The sequence below is a fragment of the Oreochromis niloticus genome, linkage group LG7, assembly GCF_001858045.2.
Source record: "Oreochromis niloticus isolate F11D_XX linkage group LG7, O_niloticus_UMD_NMBU, whole genome shotgun sequence".
Classification (NCBI taxonomy): Eukaryota; Metazoa; Chordata; class Actinopteri; order Cichliformes; family Cichlidae; genus Oreochromis; species Oreochromis niloticus.
Genome location: NC_031972.2, coordinates 22,474,203 through 22,493,985, shown reverse-complemented (window position 1 = coordinate 22,493,985; position 19,783 = coordinate 22,474,203). Strand labels below are relative to the sequence as shown.

Sequence of the window (19,783 nt, the reverse complement as noted above, 5' to 3'; positions counted from 1 at the left end):
TGACTGTGGAGGACATTTGAGAGGACATTTCAGAAACCAATCTCAGATAATCCAAGATTTGTGATGTGGTGAATCACCCCGCTGAAAGCACCCATCAGAAGATGGGTACACTGTGGTCATAAAGAGACATGGTCAGCAGCAATACTCAGGCAGACTGTGGCATTTAAACGATGCTCAGCTGGTTCTAAGGGGCCGAAAAAAATGCCAAAAAAATATATCCACATTGTTACACCACCAGCAGCCTAAACTTCTGGCACTAGCCCGGATAGATCCATGCTTTTTTTTCAAAGTCTGATTCCTACCATTGTAATGTCACGGTGGAAATCAATGCCTATCAGACCAGGCAACATTTTTCAAATCTCCTATTGTCCAATTTTGGTGAACCTTTGCAGATTATGACAATTGTTTTACTGTTTTTAGCTGACAGAAGTGCTGCTCAGTGTGGTCTTCTGCTGTTTTAGCCCATCTGCTACAAGATTCAGTGTGCATTTAGAGATGCGCTTCTGCGTACCTTTGTCATAATGAGTATTTATTTGACTTACTGTTGCTTTCCTATCAGCTCAAAGCAATGTGATAATTTCCCTCTGACCTCTGACATCAGCAAGGCATTTTCACCCACAAAACGGCTGCTCACTGGATATATTGTTTTTCAGACCATTCTCTGTAAACCCTAGAGATGAGTAAGTGGGAAAATCCCAGTATGACAGTCTGACTGACACCAGCAGCCATGACACGTTCAGTCAAGTCACGTAGGTCACATTTCTGGCCCACTCTTATGCTCACTTTTTCACATTAATAGGTCTTGATCGGATATTTACTTTAATAAGTTGAACATGTGTACCTAACAAAGTGGCCAGTGAGTGTAAATACCACTGAAGGCAGGTGACTCATACAGAGTCATCAAAGATGCATCAAAGCATCATGTTGTGATAACAAATTTAACCAAAGTGACAAAAACTCAAACTAAACATATTTTCTGGATGCTTTTATTTTTATTCACTTTATTCATATTTTGTTTCCACACCCAGTTTCAAGATTGTAGTTCAGCTTTATCCAACTCTAATAACTATGCAAGAAAACTCAGCTGAGTGTTTTCCTGCACTCTCAAGCTGTGCAGCGAGTACCGATGTGATTGGCTGAGAAGAAACACCATCCCCGAGTAAAGCGAGGGATGCCAGAGTGCTTAGGCAGTGCATGGACAGATGCAGACGGAGAGAAGACGGCGGCGAAACCAGCTGCACATTTACGGTGGCGATGCTGTGCGGTTGGTTAGTAGCCTTCAAACTTTGAGGCACTATTTTATGCATCTCCTCGCATTTCAAGTTAAGTGTGATGTTTTGGCTGCACGCTGAAAATTCGCTCTCGGCACCAACAGTGACACATCCTCCCAGGAGTGATGGGCTCTAAGTTGACCAGACAGAGAAGTCTCGATTTTGATAGCAAATTGTCAAAAAGGAGACGCCAGAGGAATGATATTCCTGGAGAGAGCGAGAGGAGTGGCGGCAGGAGCGGAGACTTCTTGTTTACCTCCCTGATGCTCAAGTCCGACAAGCTTCCAGGGATGCTGCGGAAAACCAACCACAGCCCATATGTCAGGCGGGTGGCTTGGGTCCGGGAAATCCAGAGGCTTCTCCGGGAGCAGAAGATGGAGCAAGCGGGCGAAGTGCTGAAAGTGCTGAGAAAGGCAAGGGACTGAGCTTATTTTAATCATGCATGCGCTTACTGTGGAAGCTTGGAGGAGGGGGGGGGGGGCTACTTTATTCCTAGTGTACCTGAAACTTTGTGACTAAAGGATGGAGGGTGGTTTTTAAGCAACTGACCTTCTTAAATCGCTAGGAAGCTGGTTTTGCGTGAAACTGTCTGCTTAATGTTTGAACCATCCATTTCTAAAATTCTGTAGTTCAGTTTTTGCATGTCTGTTAAAACCTGGTCACGTCTAACAGAACATTCACTAAAAGTTCAGCATAATGATCACACCCCAGCTAGTAATAGCCTTTGGCCATCAGTGTGTTTCTGATTTCTAAAATCCTGTGCAACTTCTCCACAAATGAAGGCATGCTTAATAATTCCATAAAGTCTGAATCTTTGGTTAAAATCTGGTCCAATCAAACATTATTATACTGTATATAATGGATTTCTTTTATGGCATTTCTTAACACATTGTTGCATTGAGTTCTTCACAATTTCAATAAAACCACATTAAAGATAAGTATACACAACCTATCATGCAAACACACAGGCACGCACAATCTTGATTGTGTTTTTTCATAAAAGCATAGTTCTGCGCATCCATTTGGTTTGAGTTATAGCACAAAAATACTGGGTGAAAGATTAGAGAAACATATGAAACCAAAGAGAAATTAGTTCTCAGTAGTCATTTAAAACACACCCACTTATTCACCTTACCTGATAGGCTGGGGGCGGCTGTTCTAAAGTGATGTACTACAACCTCAAAAGAGTTTAAAATAAAGTCAAAAAGATTTCAAATTAGAGCTCGGGTCAGTTTAAAGACTCTGCTCAGATGGCCGGAGCTTGGAGCCTGGCCATGCAAGGCTTTAAAGGCTTTATATGAAATTAATAACACTTTAAAATGAATTTACAAATTTTACTGGATGTCAGTGAAAGGGAAGCCAGGATAAGAAGGGTGGTGGCCATGTTTTTCTGGATGAACTGAAGATGGACTAAGTGGGACTGAGGGACGCACATAAAATGTGAGATATGAGAGAAAATTAAAGTGCGTACTAAAAGCTCTAAATTATGGGTGGGTCTAAATGATCTGTGTTTGATTTATACATTGTTTTTTGGATGAACGAAATAGGATTGAATGAGCTTAGAAATGTGAGATTAAAAATTCAGATGCTGGTGAAATATTAAGATTCAGATGATGAAGATGGAGATGGAGATGATAAACCCAGGCTCAATATTTTTCTCAGCCTTTTGTATTAGCACTGAAAGTGTGAGTAGGCAGACTTAAGAACCTGGGGTGACTCTGTTTACCAGTCAAGTTTATTGAGTCTACAAAGCCTGTATATAATGTAAATGAATGCCATATCTGTTCACTGTTTTCTTTATTAGGAAGGCTTAAGAAGCAGTTTATCCAAAAGTCTTGGAGGTTATAATACACCATTGTTAAAAATAGCTCTAATCAGTCCCCGATCGAAACACCTTTCTTTCCCCAGCTTCATAGCTCTGAAATAATATACAGGTCTAGGTAAGGGAAGGCTTTCTTCTCTCATCTGTTACACATTGCTGCGTGTTGCCATCTCTGGTTTAATCCTCGCTCTATGAAGATTTATACAAACTAGAGAAATAAGAAAAAATAAATATTTTTCAAGCTTGAAGCCTGAGCTTCCTGCTGCCTTCTGTTAGCTGTGCATTGATCAAAGGGAACAGTTCTGAAGTTCAGACAAAAGCAGTTTTGATCAAGAGGGCCTCCTGTCATGAAAAGTCCCTGCCCATCTGTAGGGTGCCGTAGAATAAATTATACAGATGTGTGCAGATTGAAGCAGGAAACAATGCTGATGGGAAGCTCTCTAAAGTCTGAATTAAAGACAGATTTATGGGTATCCTTCTGCTAAAACCAATAGCAGAGCACAAAATAGGATGAATTGTTAAGCTTCATACACTATTTGCATGAAGCAGGAGGCATGTGACTCATACATATTCCTTTAAGACTTCAAAGTGTCTATGTTTATTAAAGCAGTCCTACAGTCAGTCATTTCTTTTTATTTTTTTTAAAGGATTTTAAAGATCAACATGTAGATTTGCTGGTCGTGTGCAGGGGCTGCTTTCTCCATAGCTCGGCATTTAAACTGCTCACGAAGCACGAATACTCTCTCCATCACTCAGTGAGGTGAAGCCAGAGCACTGCTACGTTGTTGGGGCTGAAGCCAAGTGTCTGACTAATAATACTTCAAGACTGGAGGAAAAAAACTGGCAGTTGATCTCCTGTTGTTGTTCTCTAGCAGTAAAGCAGCTTTTCCTCTCAGGGACGGATGGTTTTGGAGATAATCACCTCGAAGTGATGGATGCTGGAACAAGTGTCTTTCACATCGAGGAAGTCATTTCAAAGAGGAACCAATAACATTGGCCCCCACATGATATCTCTGTGGCAGATCTGCCTTCTGGGCCATTAAGTTAATTAGTTTGGGATCTTCTAGATATTTATTAGCAAACAAAGAATCAGCAAATACTGATATTAATTACCAATATGTAGCTATGGAGAAAACAGTAATTAAACTGCTCCTCCACATTATTGTATGTGACCTTTTTGATGATTAAGATTAGCTGTCACAACACACTTGTTTGATTAACTGGAAAAACATCCTAAATAACAGTGGGCTAGAAATGGATATAAAAAAATACATGGAAATACGTCATGTAAAGCAAAAACTGAATTTGTACAATTCTAACAAGCTTAAGAGACGGCATTTGGTATGACCACCTTTAATTTTTATACACAGCCTAAACTCTCTGAGACAAGTTTTCTTGTCATTTGTTTAAGTAGTCTTCAGGAATAGTTCTCCAGGCTTCTTGAAGGACATTCAAAGCTCTTATTTGGATGTTGGCTGACTTTTGTTTCGTTCTCTGTCAAGATGATCCCACACTGCTTCAGTAATAATCAGACCTGGGGAGGCCAATCTATGACTGATAATGTTCTGCTGTTTGTTCTTCATTGGCAGTGTGCTTCAGATCACCGCTGATAAATGAACTGGATGCTTTCCCAGTGGTATTGCATGAAGAGTCAAACTCTGACTCTAGTTTTGTACATTCAAAATTGATCAATTTTGACAAGATCTCTGACACTGCTGGTTGAAATCCAGCCCCAAAACATGACAGAGCCTCCGCTGTGTTACATAGGTGGCTGTAGACACTCACTGTTGTACCTCAATATAAACTGACGATGATTTAAACCAGAAATTGAACATTTGGATTCATCATTTCATAAAACATCTTGCCACCAGTTTTTAGTCCAGTTTTTGTAATTTTCTTCCCCTTCTTTAAGAACGGCTTGTTGACAGCCAGCCTTCCACTAAAACCATTTTTGATGCGGCTTCATTGAGCAGTAGATGGATCAGCTGAAGGGTCAGATGCATCTCTCGGGTCCTGTTTCTGGTCTTTACAGGATTTTTTCCTATTTCTTAATTAGAAGACTTTGACTGCCACTTCTTCTTTTGTTCACCACTTGTCCAGTTTCCTTTTTTAAGACACGCTACGTCAAGTTTTTGGCTCTTTGGGAATCACCTTGTTGGTCTCAAAAAGCTATTTTATTCCTGCTAACTGTGTTATCTTTGGCAATTTTTGGATATATAAGTAAAGAAGTGGGGACATGGTGTGTTTTGCTGCTGATAAGAAAATTTGGCTCTTTGCTAAGTTGTCTGTTATGTGTAGACACAACACTGGTTATTCAGTTGACTTAAGAGCCTTTTAATGATTGGATAAGGCAGAGGTCGGTGGTCAGTGGCTTAACAGAAAAAACCTCTGAAATTGGTCAGGTGCAAGGACTGGACTGAAAATGAGTGAAAAGGGAGTCAGTGTCCACTGTTAAAGTTTAAAATGCCTTCAGAAAGCCTGAAGGCATATATAAAAGAATATAGAAGAAAAAGAATATAAAAGAAAATCAACTTGCCTTAGGTTTGTTAATATGGTAATAACAGTATAGCTGAATTGCAGCCAAGATGCAACCCTCTTAATGGTAGCATTCTTGCTTATGTACATGCGAGGTAATGTTTAAATAGTCTAAATAATTCCTGCAATTTCCTCAATTATTGATTCCTTTTCTGTAATCTCTGGCTACACCATAAATTGGTCTAAGTCGGAAGTTATGCCCATTTCTAAATTGTGTCCTCCAGTTACGAGGAGCTCATGGCAGTTCAAGTGGATGCCCGAGGGTTTGACTTACTTGGGGATTAAACTGACCCCTGGTTTAGACAACATAATGCAAGTAAATATCTCCCCAGTGATTGAAAACATTCGTCCGTTGTTGCAGAATTGGGCTAAAATAAATCTGTCCCTTTTGGGCAGAATTAATTTGGTGAAGATGATTATGGCCCCTAAACTTCAGTACCTTCTTCACATGTTACCGATAGCAGTCCCACATAATTTGTTAAAGCTTTATAATACATGTGTGGAGGGTTTTGTGTGGGCAGGCAAAAAGCCATCTTTTAATCGGTCCAAATTATATGCTCCAAAAGATAATGGCGGGTTGGCATTGTCCAAGATGGTTTGGTATCACTATGCTTTCTCCCTCTCTCAGTTAGTTAAGATATACAATTCCCTTACGGAGAAGCCTTCATGGGTTGCGATTGAGGAAAGTCTTGTGGCTCCTTCGTCTTTAGAGGCCTTCCTCACTCAGAAGGGAAGACCAGTACCGTTTAAAGATCCTGTATTGGCTTTCATGCAAGAGACCTGGTCTAGAGCTCACCAATATATCAACGTTAGCCCTTATCTAACCTCTAGAGCCTCTATCTGGCATAATAAGAAAATATTAATTGGTAAGAAACCAGTCAGGTGGGAGGCTTGGGCTAGGACAGGTATCAATCAGGTGGGGGATTTATTTGGGCAGACTGGCATGAAATCGTTTGCAGAAATCAGACGAGAATTTAATCTGGATCCAAGGGAAATTTGGAGGTTTTTTCAAATAAGACACTGTATTAAAACCATTTTGAATAATAACCCAGACCCTCCATCTAGTATTCAGGAGATGTTTGCAGCTCCTGGCATTAATAGAATCAGGGCATCCAAATTCTATGGGATGTTCAGAGAGGCGCACTCTCCCAATTTGGGGGGATTGAGGCAGTGTTGGGAGAAGGATCTGGGTATCCAGATTTTAGAGGACACTTGGAAGCAGCTGGTTTCATCATGGTATGTTTGCTCACCTGAAACACAGTCTCAACTTATCCAGTACAAGTTGCTTCACAGAAATTACTGGACTCCCAGTAAATTAGTCAGGCTGAAGCTTGTGGATAATGACACCTGTTGGAAATGTCAGGAGGAAGCCGGGACTCTAGTTCATATGTTGTACACATGTCGGAAAAATGATTATTTGTGGGACGGGATCATTAACTTGGTGAATGATATTTTTAAACTTAATCTCTCTAAGTCTCCAGCTGTATGTGTCCTGGGCCTGTTACCTGACAACAGTATTCTTTCAAAAAAACAGAGACTGTGGATGCGTCTGGCTTTCATAACAGGATGCAGGATAATACTGAGGCACTGGAAGTCATCCAGCCCCTGTTCTCTCAGGGAATGGACTGAACAAATGTCTAAGATGGCATCATATGAACGGGTTATGTACAGAATTAAGGGGAGAGAAGATATTTTTGAGCAGGTTTGGGGTCCTTTTTTGTTGTATATCGACAATGTCTCTTAGATATTGTGATAAGTGGGTTTTTTTGGGGGGGGGGGGTTCATGTGTCGTTGGTATTCTGGTTGTTGTTCTTTTACTTTGAAAGTCAGCAGAGGGAAGAAATTGTCTAATGTTATCAGTGGTCAAGGTTATGTCTTTTTTTTTTTTTGGCACCCGGGGGTTTAGCCCCCATTGATTTTGTTTTTGTTGATGTTTCCCAGGAGGCGGTTTATCTTTTTGTTTCTCCTGGAGTTTTTTTTTTTGTTTTTTTGTTTTGTTTTTTTCTGTTCTTTTTTTGTTTTGTTTTTTTTTGTTTGTTGTTTGTTTTTTGTTATTGTTTTGTTTTTGTTTTTTTGTTTGTTTGTTTGTCTTTAGTTATTGTTAGTCTTTATTTGTTGGTTGTTGTTAAGAAGCGGACAGAGAACTGACAGTATGATTATTCCTGCTGTATATTTGTTAATGTTTCTGTCCATTTAAAATATGAATAAAAAAAAAAAAAAAAAAAAAAAAAAAAATAGTCTAAATAAAAGCTTCACACTGAATCACATCGGTGGACTGCTTTGAATGGTGTTTATAGTATGACTGGTCCTAACGCTGATGAGTTAGCAGCTAACAGAGCTCTGATTAGAAAATCAATTATTTACATGTGTAGGCTATTTATTGCCAATAATTTTCAGTCAGCCAAATTAGATAGATGAGATAGATAACTCTTTATTGTCATTGCACAGTCATACCTAGTACAATAGTACAACGAAATTGGAAACTCCCCCACGTCGGCACCAAGCACAACAAAACACAACGCAGTAACTTTAAAGTGTTTTTTTAAAGTGCAAGAAAGGTATGAGCAAAAAACATGAATGACTTAATAAATAAATAAAATAATAAGTGAATGCTTATTGTACTTTTTTTTTTATTGCACACCAAAAAAGTTAGGGGAGGTAGCCATTCAGGTCAGCTGTTAGCACTGATTAGGGCTATTGCCCTGTTGTAAAAGCTGTCCTTGAGTGTGTTTGTTTGTGACCTCAGTGACCTAAATCTCCTGCCAGAAGGCAGCAGCTTAAACACCCGGTGTCCTGGGTGTGTGAAATCGCGTAGGATGCTGCGTGCCCTCTTGAGACAGCGAGTGCTGTACGGGTCCTTCAGGGAGGGAAGAGGATGTCCAATGATTTTTTTGGGCCATCTTAATTACCCTCTGAAGTGCCTTTTTGTGTGCCGTGGTGCAGCTGAAGAACCATACAGAGATGCAGTATGTCAGCACACTTTACGTGAGCAACGGTAGAAGACGATCAGCAGCTCAGCCTTCAGGTCCATTTTTGAGGCTTGGAGACGCTGTTCAACTTTCTCAACAACCGTTGAGGTGTTTGAGCTCCATTGGAGGTTTGTGTCTATGTGCACACCCAGGAACCCTTTCCATGCTTGCCCCGTCGATGCTGATGGGTTGCAGCAGAGACTTTCTTCTTCTGAAGTCAACTACCAGCTTTTTCGTCTTGGTGGTAAATGGAATGGTAAAGGGAATGATTCTTATATAACGCTTTTCTACTCGCCTGGAGTACTCAAAGCCCTCTATACAACATGCCACATTCACCCAATCACACCCATTCTCACAAGCACTTTCTCTATACCTAGTGCTTTCTAAGTACATTCACACTCCGATGGATGCATCGGAGAGCAACTTGGGGTTAGTATCTTGCCCAAGGATACTTGACATGCAGACTGGAGGAGCCAGGGGTCGAACCACCAACCTTCCGATGAGCCCCACCATCGTATCATCTGCGAACTTAATGACTGCATTGTCTGGGTGCTGACACAGTCACGTGTGTACAGAGTGTACAGTAGGGGACTTAGTAGACAGCCTTGTGGAGAGCCGGTGTTAAGGCTGAGGCCTGAGAAAAGATGAGGCCCCACTCTAACTCTCTGGACAGGTCAAGTGTGGGTCCAGGCAGGACATGATGTGGCGTCGGACCAGTTTCTTGAAATAATTCATTCTAACAGGTGTTAGAGCAACTGGTCGGTAGTCGTTGAGGCTGGTAATGTTGTTAGGCAGTGGGACAATTTTGGCAGACTTGAGGCGTGGCGGGATGCAGGACTGGGACAGTAAGGTGTTGAAGATCTTAGTGAAGAGCCCAGCCAGCTGGTCTGCACATTCTTTTGGGTCACTCCCGGTCACCCCATCCGGCCTACCTGGGTTTTACTGCCCTCAGTTGGCACCTCACCTCATTTTCCTGCACCATGAGGCTTGGGCTGCTGCTGCCGTCCAATGTCTGAGCTGCGGCTGCCTCTGGTCCCTTCACCTCGAAGCGTGCAAAGAGTGGTTCAGCTTCTCCCAAGCGCTGTGCTGCCCTCAGCCTTTGCAGTATTTCCAGGCTTGTAGTTGGTTAGGCGTTGAACTCCCTCTACATCTTGTTTATTAGACTGTGGGAGCATGATAGATTTGAGCACAGTGAAAAACATTTAATGGTTAAATGCTTTATAAATTCCAGAGCGCTAATGTGCAGCTATGATGCTAGAAATGCAGCACCAAGTGGTAATATAAATATTAATCAGTATAATTTTTTCTTTGCTTGGTGTGCTTTCAATGATCATGAATTCCCAGTTTTCTACAGCATTATAGTATGTAGTATTGTCTTATTTGCAGCACCATAGTTGCAGTGTTATAGAATAGACAGTACCTCAAATTCCCCCTTTTTTCTGACCATATACTAAGAAAGCCTGAGCTAATAAAGAAAGCTGACAACAACCGTCATGATAGCAGCTAATGGAGGGAAAACCTGGCTTTGTTGAACTTGCTTCATAATACAGCCACCGAGGGAAGGACGTAGCTCAACTCTGTCTGAGAGAAACAAAGTATACCAGCAAGTGTCTTTAAAGCTTGCTTGCTAATTAGCATGTGTTATAAATTTTACAAATGGGTTACAACTTCCTGAAGTTTCAGGTGACTAACAGGGCTCAAGAAGTTTTTGTTTGTGTAACAGAACCACGGCAGACCCGTCCATGTTTGCATGCTTTTCACCATCTTTATTCATGGCTGTTGAAATTTACACACCGCCCGCAGCTCAACGTTCTGACAACAACAACCACAACAGTCAGAGAGCACAGACTTTAAGCCGGCGAGTCGTGATTGCGGATGCCGTGCAGGTGCGCCTGCCTCCCCTGCAGCAGCACCGCAGACTACACCCCGCCACAGTTTGTTTCTAGAAACAGTTTGGTTTCTATACACAGACTAATGAACAAGCTAGTTTTAGAAATACTTGACTTTTTGCAAAGCCAGGCTAGCACTGGATGCTAGCCTGAATTAAGCTAAGTGTCTACTTCAAAACCAATATGCAGTGACTCATATTTTAGCGTTCCCATGTATAACTGTGACAGCGAAAAGCAACAACAAAAATATCATAAAATACAGAAATAGTCATCTTACTGTGTCCTGACACCTCTGACCAAACATACAGACTCCATCCTACCCTTACCAAAGTGTTGTTTAAGTCTTTACAGCTTTCATTTTCATATTACAGCCATGATATTTTGAATTTAGTCCAGTCAGTGAAGAAGAAAAAAAAAGGGTTAGCATAAACAGAGTTGGAACATCCCTCACCTGACAGCTCTGGCATGTTTCTTCCTACATAAAATGGTGGGACTGGATTTGTTGCACTCTGCAATATATTTAATTGGATTCTAATGAACTGCATGTGTGGGATGATGTTCTGCGGTTCGGGGCTCATCGCTCGATTCAGACTTTTTTGTGACAAAGCACACACCAGATTAGATATGCAGCTTTCACAGGGGACATTTGTCATGGGATCTGAAGGCACACAGGCGTATGCACAGGCATCGTCTCAGTGAGAAATAGCAAAACATTTCATGCTTTTATAATTAGGAATCGGTCGGATTAATCCACGGGATCAGATCTTTTTTTGCGTAGTTGAAATGTCTTTCGATTTAGCTGTGAACGCTCCACAAAGAAAAAAAATTCATATCTGATGCTGCAGCTGCACTATGGTTAACACGCATCATGATCATAATCTCCAAAATCCTCTATGCCTCCACTTTTAGACGCATGTGGCACCTTCTGTCTCCAATTAATGAGGTTTATTGAAAGGAGAGCTGGTCTGGAGGATAGCCCAGCGTCAGGGAATCCCACAGATCTCTGCTGTAATAAATCAACTCAAAAGCTGGAGGAGGAGAAAATGCTGATGGGAGTTTTCCTCTTTGCTTCCACTGTGCCCCGCAGTGTTATGGCTGTCAGCACATATAGAGCATGTCTTACACAGCTCCAACCTCCAGCCTGCAATTTGAAAAGCTTTTCAGTTCATATAGAGCTGACAGTATTTATTTTTAAGCTCCACGGCCTCTCGTTGCATGCTTACATAAAACTGCAATCACTGTAAACTGTTAGAGGAAGATCGGCCAGTGAAACACGATCTTATATTCTTTTCGTATTTAAAAAAAAGGTCTGTAATCTGTTGATATATCTGAGTAGGGAAACTCTTTAATTTAACTAGGAAAAGACGTTGATGCTTTATGCCTTTAAAGACCAGATTTCCTTTGACTTCCTTTCCTTTTGCTGCCAGCCTTTAATCTTCGGATTATTTGGTCTCCTCCGCTCCGTTCACGTCTTCTCCGCCGTTTGTTGTTTCTTTTTTTAATATGGCTTGTTGTGTGTTTACGTGCATGTGTGTCGGCGTCTTCCTTGAAAAGGTGGCTGACACTGCGTGCTGCTGGGGTTATTCAGCGCGTCTGAAAACATTACATCTCAAACACTGGCTGTTAATGACACGTCAGTACCTCAAGACCCAGCTTCAATATACTGTATTTACATTGTCGCCGCAAACGAAAATAAAACCTGGTGAAAAAATATCATCAGCCACCCCACTGGGGATGTGACCTGTTTCATGGTTTTATTAAAATCTTCTGCACATCACACAGACTTCTAGTTATGAACTATGAAGATCAAAGAAAAGCAACGTTAGATTGAATCAAAAAACATTATCCTGAAACGGATTAAAGGTCTTAATTTTTTTTTCCTATTTCGACTGGTTAATGTAAGGGTCCAGCTCCAACTATCACGCTAATTGCTCATCTCAGCATCCCTGCATTCAGCCCTGAAGTGTTGCACCTGTGACAGAAGATCTGTTGCTTTCACAGCGTTTTTGAGGATGGGGGGTGTTATTATACATGTGACTTCTGATGCATCAAACAGTTAAGGGAGATGCACCTCACAGCCTCACACCATTTCTTACAGTTTCAGAGAAACATCTCAAACCAGCAACATCAACCATCCTCTTAGTTGTGACTGAACATGCTGCAAGTTTTATCCATGTTGCAAAAGTTATTTTTCATTGTCTGTAGCTTTAACTTTATTTAATGAAATAACCCTGGCCTGAAAACCAGGCAAAATAAACTTATGTTCTTGCAGGTTGCCCAAGTATAGCTATAGCCCTCTCACATGTTAACTGAACCCTGGAGTTTACCTGTGCGTGTTTTGATCAAAAACCCACATGCTTGAGTAAAACCCACATGAAACTCTGGCAGAAATTGCCACCACATCCGACAACTCTGGCAGAGTTGTCGGATGTGGTGGCATTACTACTAGATCTTCATTTCTCAGATGCCTGGGGAGGGTGAAGACACTCGTGTGTACTTGTGCAGGCAGAAACAGTTAAAGTTAGCAGTCTGACAGGTTTGCCTCTGCAACCAAAAAAAAGGTTGCAATGTGGATCCCGGTGGGCTGTACTGAAAGCCTGAATGAGGGCAGTTGTACATTGTTATATGTATGTTTACATAGCTTTACACATTTTTAAGGTCCACAGTCTCTTGTTGTGTCCTTACGTAAATCTGCCATCACTGTAAACTGTAAGAGGAGGATGGGCCAGAGGAACATGGTTTTCTATTCTTTTAATGCTGTAAAAATGCCAATAATCTCTTAATATGTCTGAGTAGATCAACTTCAATTAGTTAAAGATTGAGATGCTTTATGCTTGTGTGCTTTCTCTGTAGCTCAAGCTTTTTTAACATTTGCAAAGGAGATACGAGCCAGCAGAAGTTTCATTTTCTCTACCACTGTGTTGCTATAATATAACAATGGTGCTCCCCACCCGTAGCACCACTCCACAAAATCTGCTCACGAACAGCTTGAGCAACATGACAATGAAGCACTGATCTATCCTGCAAACTCTCTAGCTATCAGTCCAAATGAGCATCTGCAGGATGGATTGAAAAAAGCCCAATCAGCAGAGGCACTAACCAATAACGATCTGCTTGCCAGTGTCTAGATTGAAGGTTTAGCTTCAGCAACATTATGTGCCCAAAAATGAGTTCGGCTGACAACCTGAACATACTGAATGACCAGGTTTGTCCATCAGGGGATATTTTCTCCCCTGATGGCACAGTCATATTGCAAGATGACAAAGCCAGGATTCATTGAGCTCAAAATGTGCAAGAGTGGTTCAGGGAGCATGAGTGCTCAGATTCTTTATCATCAACACAAGACGTTGGCAAAGAAGTAATTAAAGCCTGGACAGAAATACATTTTGTGACATTGGATAAGTGTTGTGTATGTGTGTGTGTGTGTGTGTGGGGGGGGGGGGGGGGGGTTCAGGCCAGAAGGTAGATAGTCTAGAAAGAGTGACCAGACCCTCAAAAATAATTTGTCCTTTCTCTTTATAGTCTTTCATGTGGAAGAGTATTAAAGATTTCCTGGTACCAAATGGTAACACTTGGCAGAGAAGCTTTGATCCACTTGTGTGAAATACACTTTTTGGCAATTAAAAGAAGCTTCTCCAGAAGTCTGTAGTGTGCTATACTGCTAGATGCAACTCTCTAGAGGATAGGCCTAAGAGGAAAACACCAGCATCGTTCTAAATTTTCATTTTAAATATTCTACTATGTTCCTTAGATATAAATGACCACAACCTGGAAATCAATTTATACTCCCAGAAGCAGTGAAAATATGTTCCCCAATCAGAAGAGAACAGAGGAGGGAGAGAGCAGTTTATCTTGTACAAAACAACAGGGGTGATATGCAATCTGTGAAGAATCTTATACTGAGTCGCTCTGTCTATTGCATATGAGGGTAGATTTTATCAGGGTTATAGCTCCCTGCCAGTCATCCTCTATATATTCTGTGCCTAAATCCTTTTCCCACTTATGAGCAATATTAGGCAGCTCATATTCATCAGAGGAACAGAGAAGGGAGTAGAATAGTGAAATAAAAGACTTGCCAGATTAAGGCTCTAAGACAAACCTCTCTATGATGCTATAGGTAGGAAACTGAACCCTGACACTATGGGTAGGTTAATAGAAGTAGAGGTGAGATTAGAAGATAAAAAGTGCCTAACTTCCAAATATCCAAAGAATTGTTCCTTTGGACACATTATCTTCAAACAGGTCTCCAAGTACACGAATCCCCCTGTCCCACGATAAGGAGAAAGCAGATGAGCCAGTGCCAGCGGGAAAGTCAGCATTTTGGACAATAAGGGACAGCAAGGATTTCATATTATTCCTTTCAAGGTATTTAGTAATATAGTGCCAGGCTTTAATACTGTTATATAAAATAGGATGGTGCTTTACCACTAGGCTTATATTACTGACATAACATCTGATCAGACTCCAAGAAGCGATACATGATTCCAATTTAAGATTTGCATTAGCCTAAACCAAAGATGCGAGCATGGCAAGTCTGGTTGTAGAACAGTAATTTAGGCATGGAAAGGCCACCCGTCTGTATGTAATTGTAAAGGTATAAGCCTCTGTCTAGGTTTTTTGCCATGACAGATTCATTTAGAGAAGGACTTTTGTATATCCTGAATATTCTTCTTGGCAAGTACAGAGGAAGCATCTGCAAAGTTTATAAAATATGAGGGAGGATATTCATTTTAATGAAATTAATGTGGCCTATCAGAGAAAGTGGTAAGTCATGCCAAAGTCAAGGTCTTTTCTTTTTACTCATGAATAAACTGGAAGAAAATTAGGTTTCCACAGGTCCTTTAGGTTTGGCAATGTTTTGATTCCCAAGTATGTAAAACCAAATACTGACCATTTGAAAGGAAAAATTGTTCATTATAATTTAGTCCACAAATTTTAAATAGGTTTGAGGTTGGGGCTTTGCTAAGGCCATTCCAGTAGGTTAATGTTAGCCCGCTTTATCCATTACAAAACCAGTTTGGATGTGTTTGGGGTTATTGTGTCCAAGATTCAACAACCTACCTGTTGTTTTGAGGTGAAGTTGAAGAATTTAGAGGTAGCGCTCCTTCTTCATTTTTCCATCCACTTTGTACAGCTTATCAGTGTCACTGGCAGTACCAACCTCCAACAGTTGGTATAGTTCTTTGGTTTGAAAGCCTCAGTTTTACTCCTGATCTCTCCTCTTATATTCTTGTTCCTATTCCCACTCAGTATTGGTAAATCCAGTGAATCATGTCAAACAAATTCTTTTTTTATGCTGGCAAAGAGAAGCTACAGATTGTAGTCGATCATGATCACCAACTTGAAAATATTAGGTCTTGTTTTTCTTCTTTTTATCTTCTTTTTTCCTCTTGTTTTTTAAAGTCATCAAAGATGTATGCTGTATAATTATATTACAGTGGAAAAAGAACAGTTCAAAGAGCTCATTAAATGCCCACAATTACAATGACATTTGCCAATGATGAGTGGATGTTGACTACAACTGTATATTCTATATACTGCCCAGCACACCCTAATCAGCTACACTGGGTGGGAAAACACAGCTATGATGGGAAACACTTATCAGCTGACCTTGTGTTAAGGAGGCGTGATGAAAGGGAATAATGAGCATAGCTGACAATACTGAAAGTCTATTTTCAGTTAACTAGCTATGAAATCTCAGTTTAATATTTAAAGTGCGGTTCAGACGTGGTTGAGTTGAATCAAATTTGGTTTTTGAAATTCTGTTCCATGGGTTAGAAAGAGTCAACTGAATCTCTCACATCCTTTTTCTTTTCTCTCCTTTAGGATTTGGGACTTCAGGGAACGTCACTCAATGACATTTTGTACAAAAATGCAGCGTTTCTAAACCTGGTGGACCCCATTTCCCATGAATTGCTGCTCAGCCTTGCCCGGGATCTGCAGTGTCCAAAAAGGGTATGAATAAAACAGTTTTATTCATAGTGAACATTCAAAGCAGCTGTTTCTTTAAAGCATAACAGACTTGACACCAGTAAAAAGGACAAGCAGTACATTTCACACAGAGGCTACACACACGCCTTCATTAGCCACGCTTAGATGCTTGTGTCATATTCATTGTCATGCTATTGCAATAACAATGAACCATCAGTTTGCTTTGTGCAAACACAAATGCAGAAGCCAGGAAGAATGGAAAATATTGTAAGCGCTGACTCATTAGCATGAGAGGTTAGGAATGAATTGTAGGGCCAAACAGAGCCAGGGTATGACTCTTCATTGTTACTCTGTGCTCGGTTAGCCCAGTTGCAAGTGGGAAGCAGATGCGCACCAGTACCTGCAGGTGTATTAAATTACCTGCTCTGGTTGGGTTATACTGGAAAGCACGGGCAGGTGCCAGGCAGCTAGAGGTCAACAGGGCTGTTGACCTCTGGCTGCCTGGCTTTAGGGGGCTCATTACTAATAATGAGGGAAGTTTGAGGGCTTTGACAAATAGCCAGAAAAATCAAACTGGGGAATGTAATGCTTTCTCTTGGAACTGGGAAATCTAGGAAAGAGCAAAGAGAGATTTTCCAACACAAAATTTGAATTCTGCCCAAAAATCAAAGCCACATTTTTTTTCTTTGTCCAAACTGGCAGTCGGCCCGTTTACTAGCACCACAGAATACAAATCAGACATGTTGAAATTCAAAGTACATTTCAATCTTAGGTAAGAGGCTGAAGACATTACAGAATCTACTCAGAGTGGCTGTAAAACATGAACCCAGAAGCTATTACGGATACAGTTATGAAAGAATGGCTGCCACAGGGGGAAAAAAAAGTCCTTGTGGTGTAGTTATTACTTACTGAGTTCAGATGATAATCACCTGGAAGAAACTCTAATCTTATCTTTGTTTACTTCAGCGAGGAAAGCCCTGGAGGTAGGGAAGAAAAGTGAGAAGCTGGCAGCAATGTTCTCCTGACTGGCTGGCGACCCGTGGCAGGATACTGTGTTAAACGTGACAAGGGTGTAGAGAGGCAATGTGGTGGATTTAGGGCCCTGCAGGTGCTTCTGTGGCCAGTATTTTCCACCACGCTTAGATTTATTTAGGCCGAGCATTCAAGGGCATACTGTGGGTTAAAACATACATCATATGCCAGTGTCTTGTTTTAATGCAGACCCATTATTAATGCTTAGCAGTGCTTATAGAGTTACAGTACTGCACTCTGTCAATAACTCTGGGGCACGCATTTTTCTGAGAACACTTTTGCGCTGTAAATCAGCATGCGCTGCTTAACATCGTGCTCATTCATCCAAGTGGCTGAAAGAGAAGCACTGAATGTTTTGAAGCGTGTGACATGTTTGTTTGTCACCCAAGAAAAGAAGAGGCAGCGGGAACGGTTAATCGCCTTAAGGTAAATTGGCCCTGTCTTTTTTCCTCTCTCGCCACATTGCCTCTTTCTTGTTGTCGTGTTGTACCATTAATTAGATTTAGCCTGCTCAGCGCAACCCGTTCCAGTGTTTGACGGAGGAGGGAGAGCGAAGAAAAAGAATGTAAAGAGGTGCCGGAGAATCAGGGAGGAAGAGGAACGCAAAAGAGAAGCTGAATTACTGAGTCATGTGGAAAATGTTTCAAGCAAGACAAGAAAGAAATACTTTGTAAACATGTGAAATTTGGTAGTTTCACAAGTATTTTTTTTTTCAACAGTAATAAAGGAAGAAAACATTTACAAATTACTGACTTTTAGGATATCTAACATCTGGAAAAGCTGTCCAGTATCACATTGTTTGCTTAGTTCCCTGTTTCAGGTGTGCTCATGCACAAGCAACAGTTTGTTTATAGATTTGTGGCTTGCTTTTCTGTCCCTCATTCGCCCCTTTTGTGTGTTGCAGGAGACTGACTCGTTCAAGTCTACTAACAAGATATGTCGCCAGCTGATTTACCACCTGACCCCTCACTCCAAGTGGACAAGACAGAGCGTGCCCAGGAGAAAGTCCCAGGCCTGGTGAGTGTGTTCTCTTGGCTGCCGCCTGAAACTGTGGCATCACACAGTAAATATATCCTCACCGTGTGTCTCAGTGTGATTCACAACCCTCCGGAGCCTCTGTGGAATAAAAGAAATGTGGAACAACCTCTGTGTCTAGGAATATGTTCCTTGACCTCTTGCTAAGCCCTGCTCCTCTTAGCTCATGCAGCTAATTTATCTCCAACTTACCAAGAGAACAGTGCAGATTTAAGATCCAGTCAGATCCCCTGGCAACCACCAGTCACTAGGGGGAAAATGTAAAGTCCTCAACCAGCTTGCAAGTGTTTGGTGGAGGTTGCAAGGATTTTGGTTTGCTGGGGGTTCACTGACCAAGCTCTAGATTTTCCAACATAAGGAGCCCGGACAGGAGAAGAGAAAAATCGGCGTCTCATTTGTAGAGATAAGCTGCTGAATTTGATGGCTGAAATGATTGTGTACAACAGATTTTATATCAGTTTGGTCACTAATAAAGCTACACAGCTAAGATAACTGCTCCAGTTAGCAGAAAAGGGTTTCTTTGGCTCAATTTTTAATTTTTCTTGCTGTTTTGCCTTAAAATAAGTCTTAAATATGCTACTAATTAGACAAAGTTTGGTTCTTTCTCAGTGCAGAGTAAATTTGACAATATGGGCTTTAAACTATTCAAGATCTGTATCATCAGAGCTGATCGGATCATTATCATTTATCATGTCATTTCAACAACAGGGCCTTAAATTGAATCATACACAAGCTACAAAGATCTGTAGAGCTCATCCTCTGACTGTGAATACTCTTGACCTGCCCAGTCTGGATTTGTTTTCCATTTGGTTATTAGGTTATGATGTGAAAATTGGCAGTTGGAGTGGGATTTATGTTTTTTGCATGCTGCTCTTCTTAAAAACATGAATTTCCTTGCTTACATTAGCCAGTCAGGGTTACATTAGTGATACAACCAAGGGTACCATGACCACAAGGCGTAGCTTGCACTTCTAACCCACAACCAATCACAGGCGAACACTAAATGACAGGTTTCATTTTTTCTTTTAAAAAAAATTGTTTACCTGATGTTTTTTCTTCTACCTTCTTTAAATAACAGTAGAGCTGATATGCCATTACAAATCCTTGTTTGTAGCCAGTGATGATGTTTTTGTATCATTAATCAACACAAAACATAAAAACAAAAAATGTAGTATTCAACTGTTAAGGACATTTCTGTGCTTTTTAAGTGTTTCTTACATTCATTCACATAGTTTTGCTTCAGTTATGAAGCGATATGGTAAACACACTGACATCGGCTCAGGTGGCAGAATGCAGACT

The 19,783-nt window shown here is 40.9% G+C and overlaps 1 protein-coding gene across 1 annotated transcript in view; it reads left to right on the top strand.

The window, feature by feature from the left end:
• The first annotated feature begins 1,146 nt into the window (after positions 1–1,146).
• The window catches only part of lrrc75bb (leucine rich repeat containing 75Bb), a 40,425-nt gene continuing 21,788 nt past the window's right edge, over positions 1,147–19,783 (top strand). Inside the window, exons 1-4 of the mRNA XM_005470266.3 lie at positions 1,147–1,268; positions 1,376–1,684; positions 16,313–16,441; positions 18,354–18,466. Coding sequence (XP_005470323.1) covers positions 1,397–1,684; positions 16,313–16,441; positions 18,354–18,466 — 530 coding nt within the window. The 5' untranslated portion in view covers positions 1,147–1,268; positions 1,376–1,396. The remainder of the gene's footprint in view (positions 1,269–1,375; positions 1,685–16,312; positions 16,442–18,353; positions 18,467–19,783) is intronic.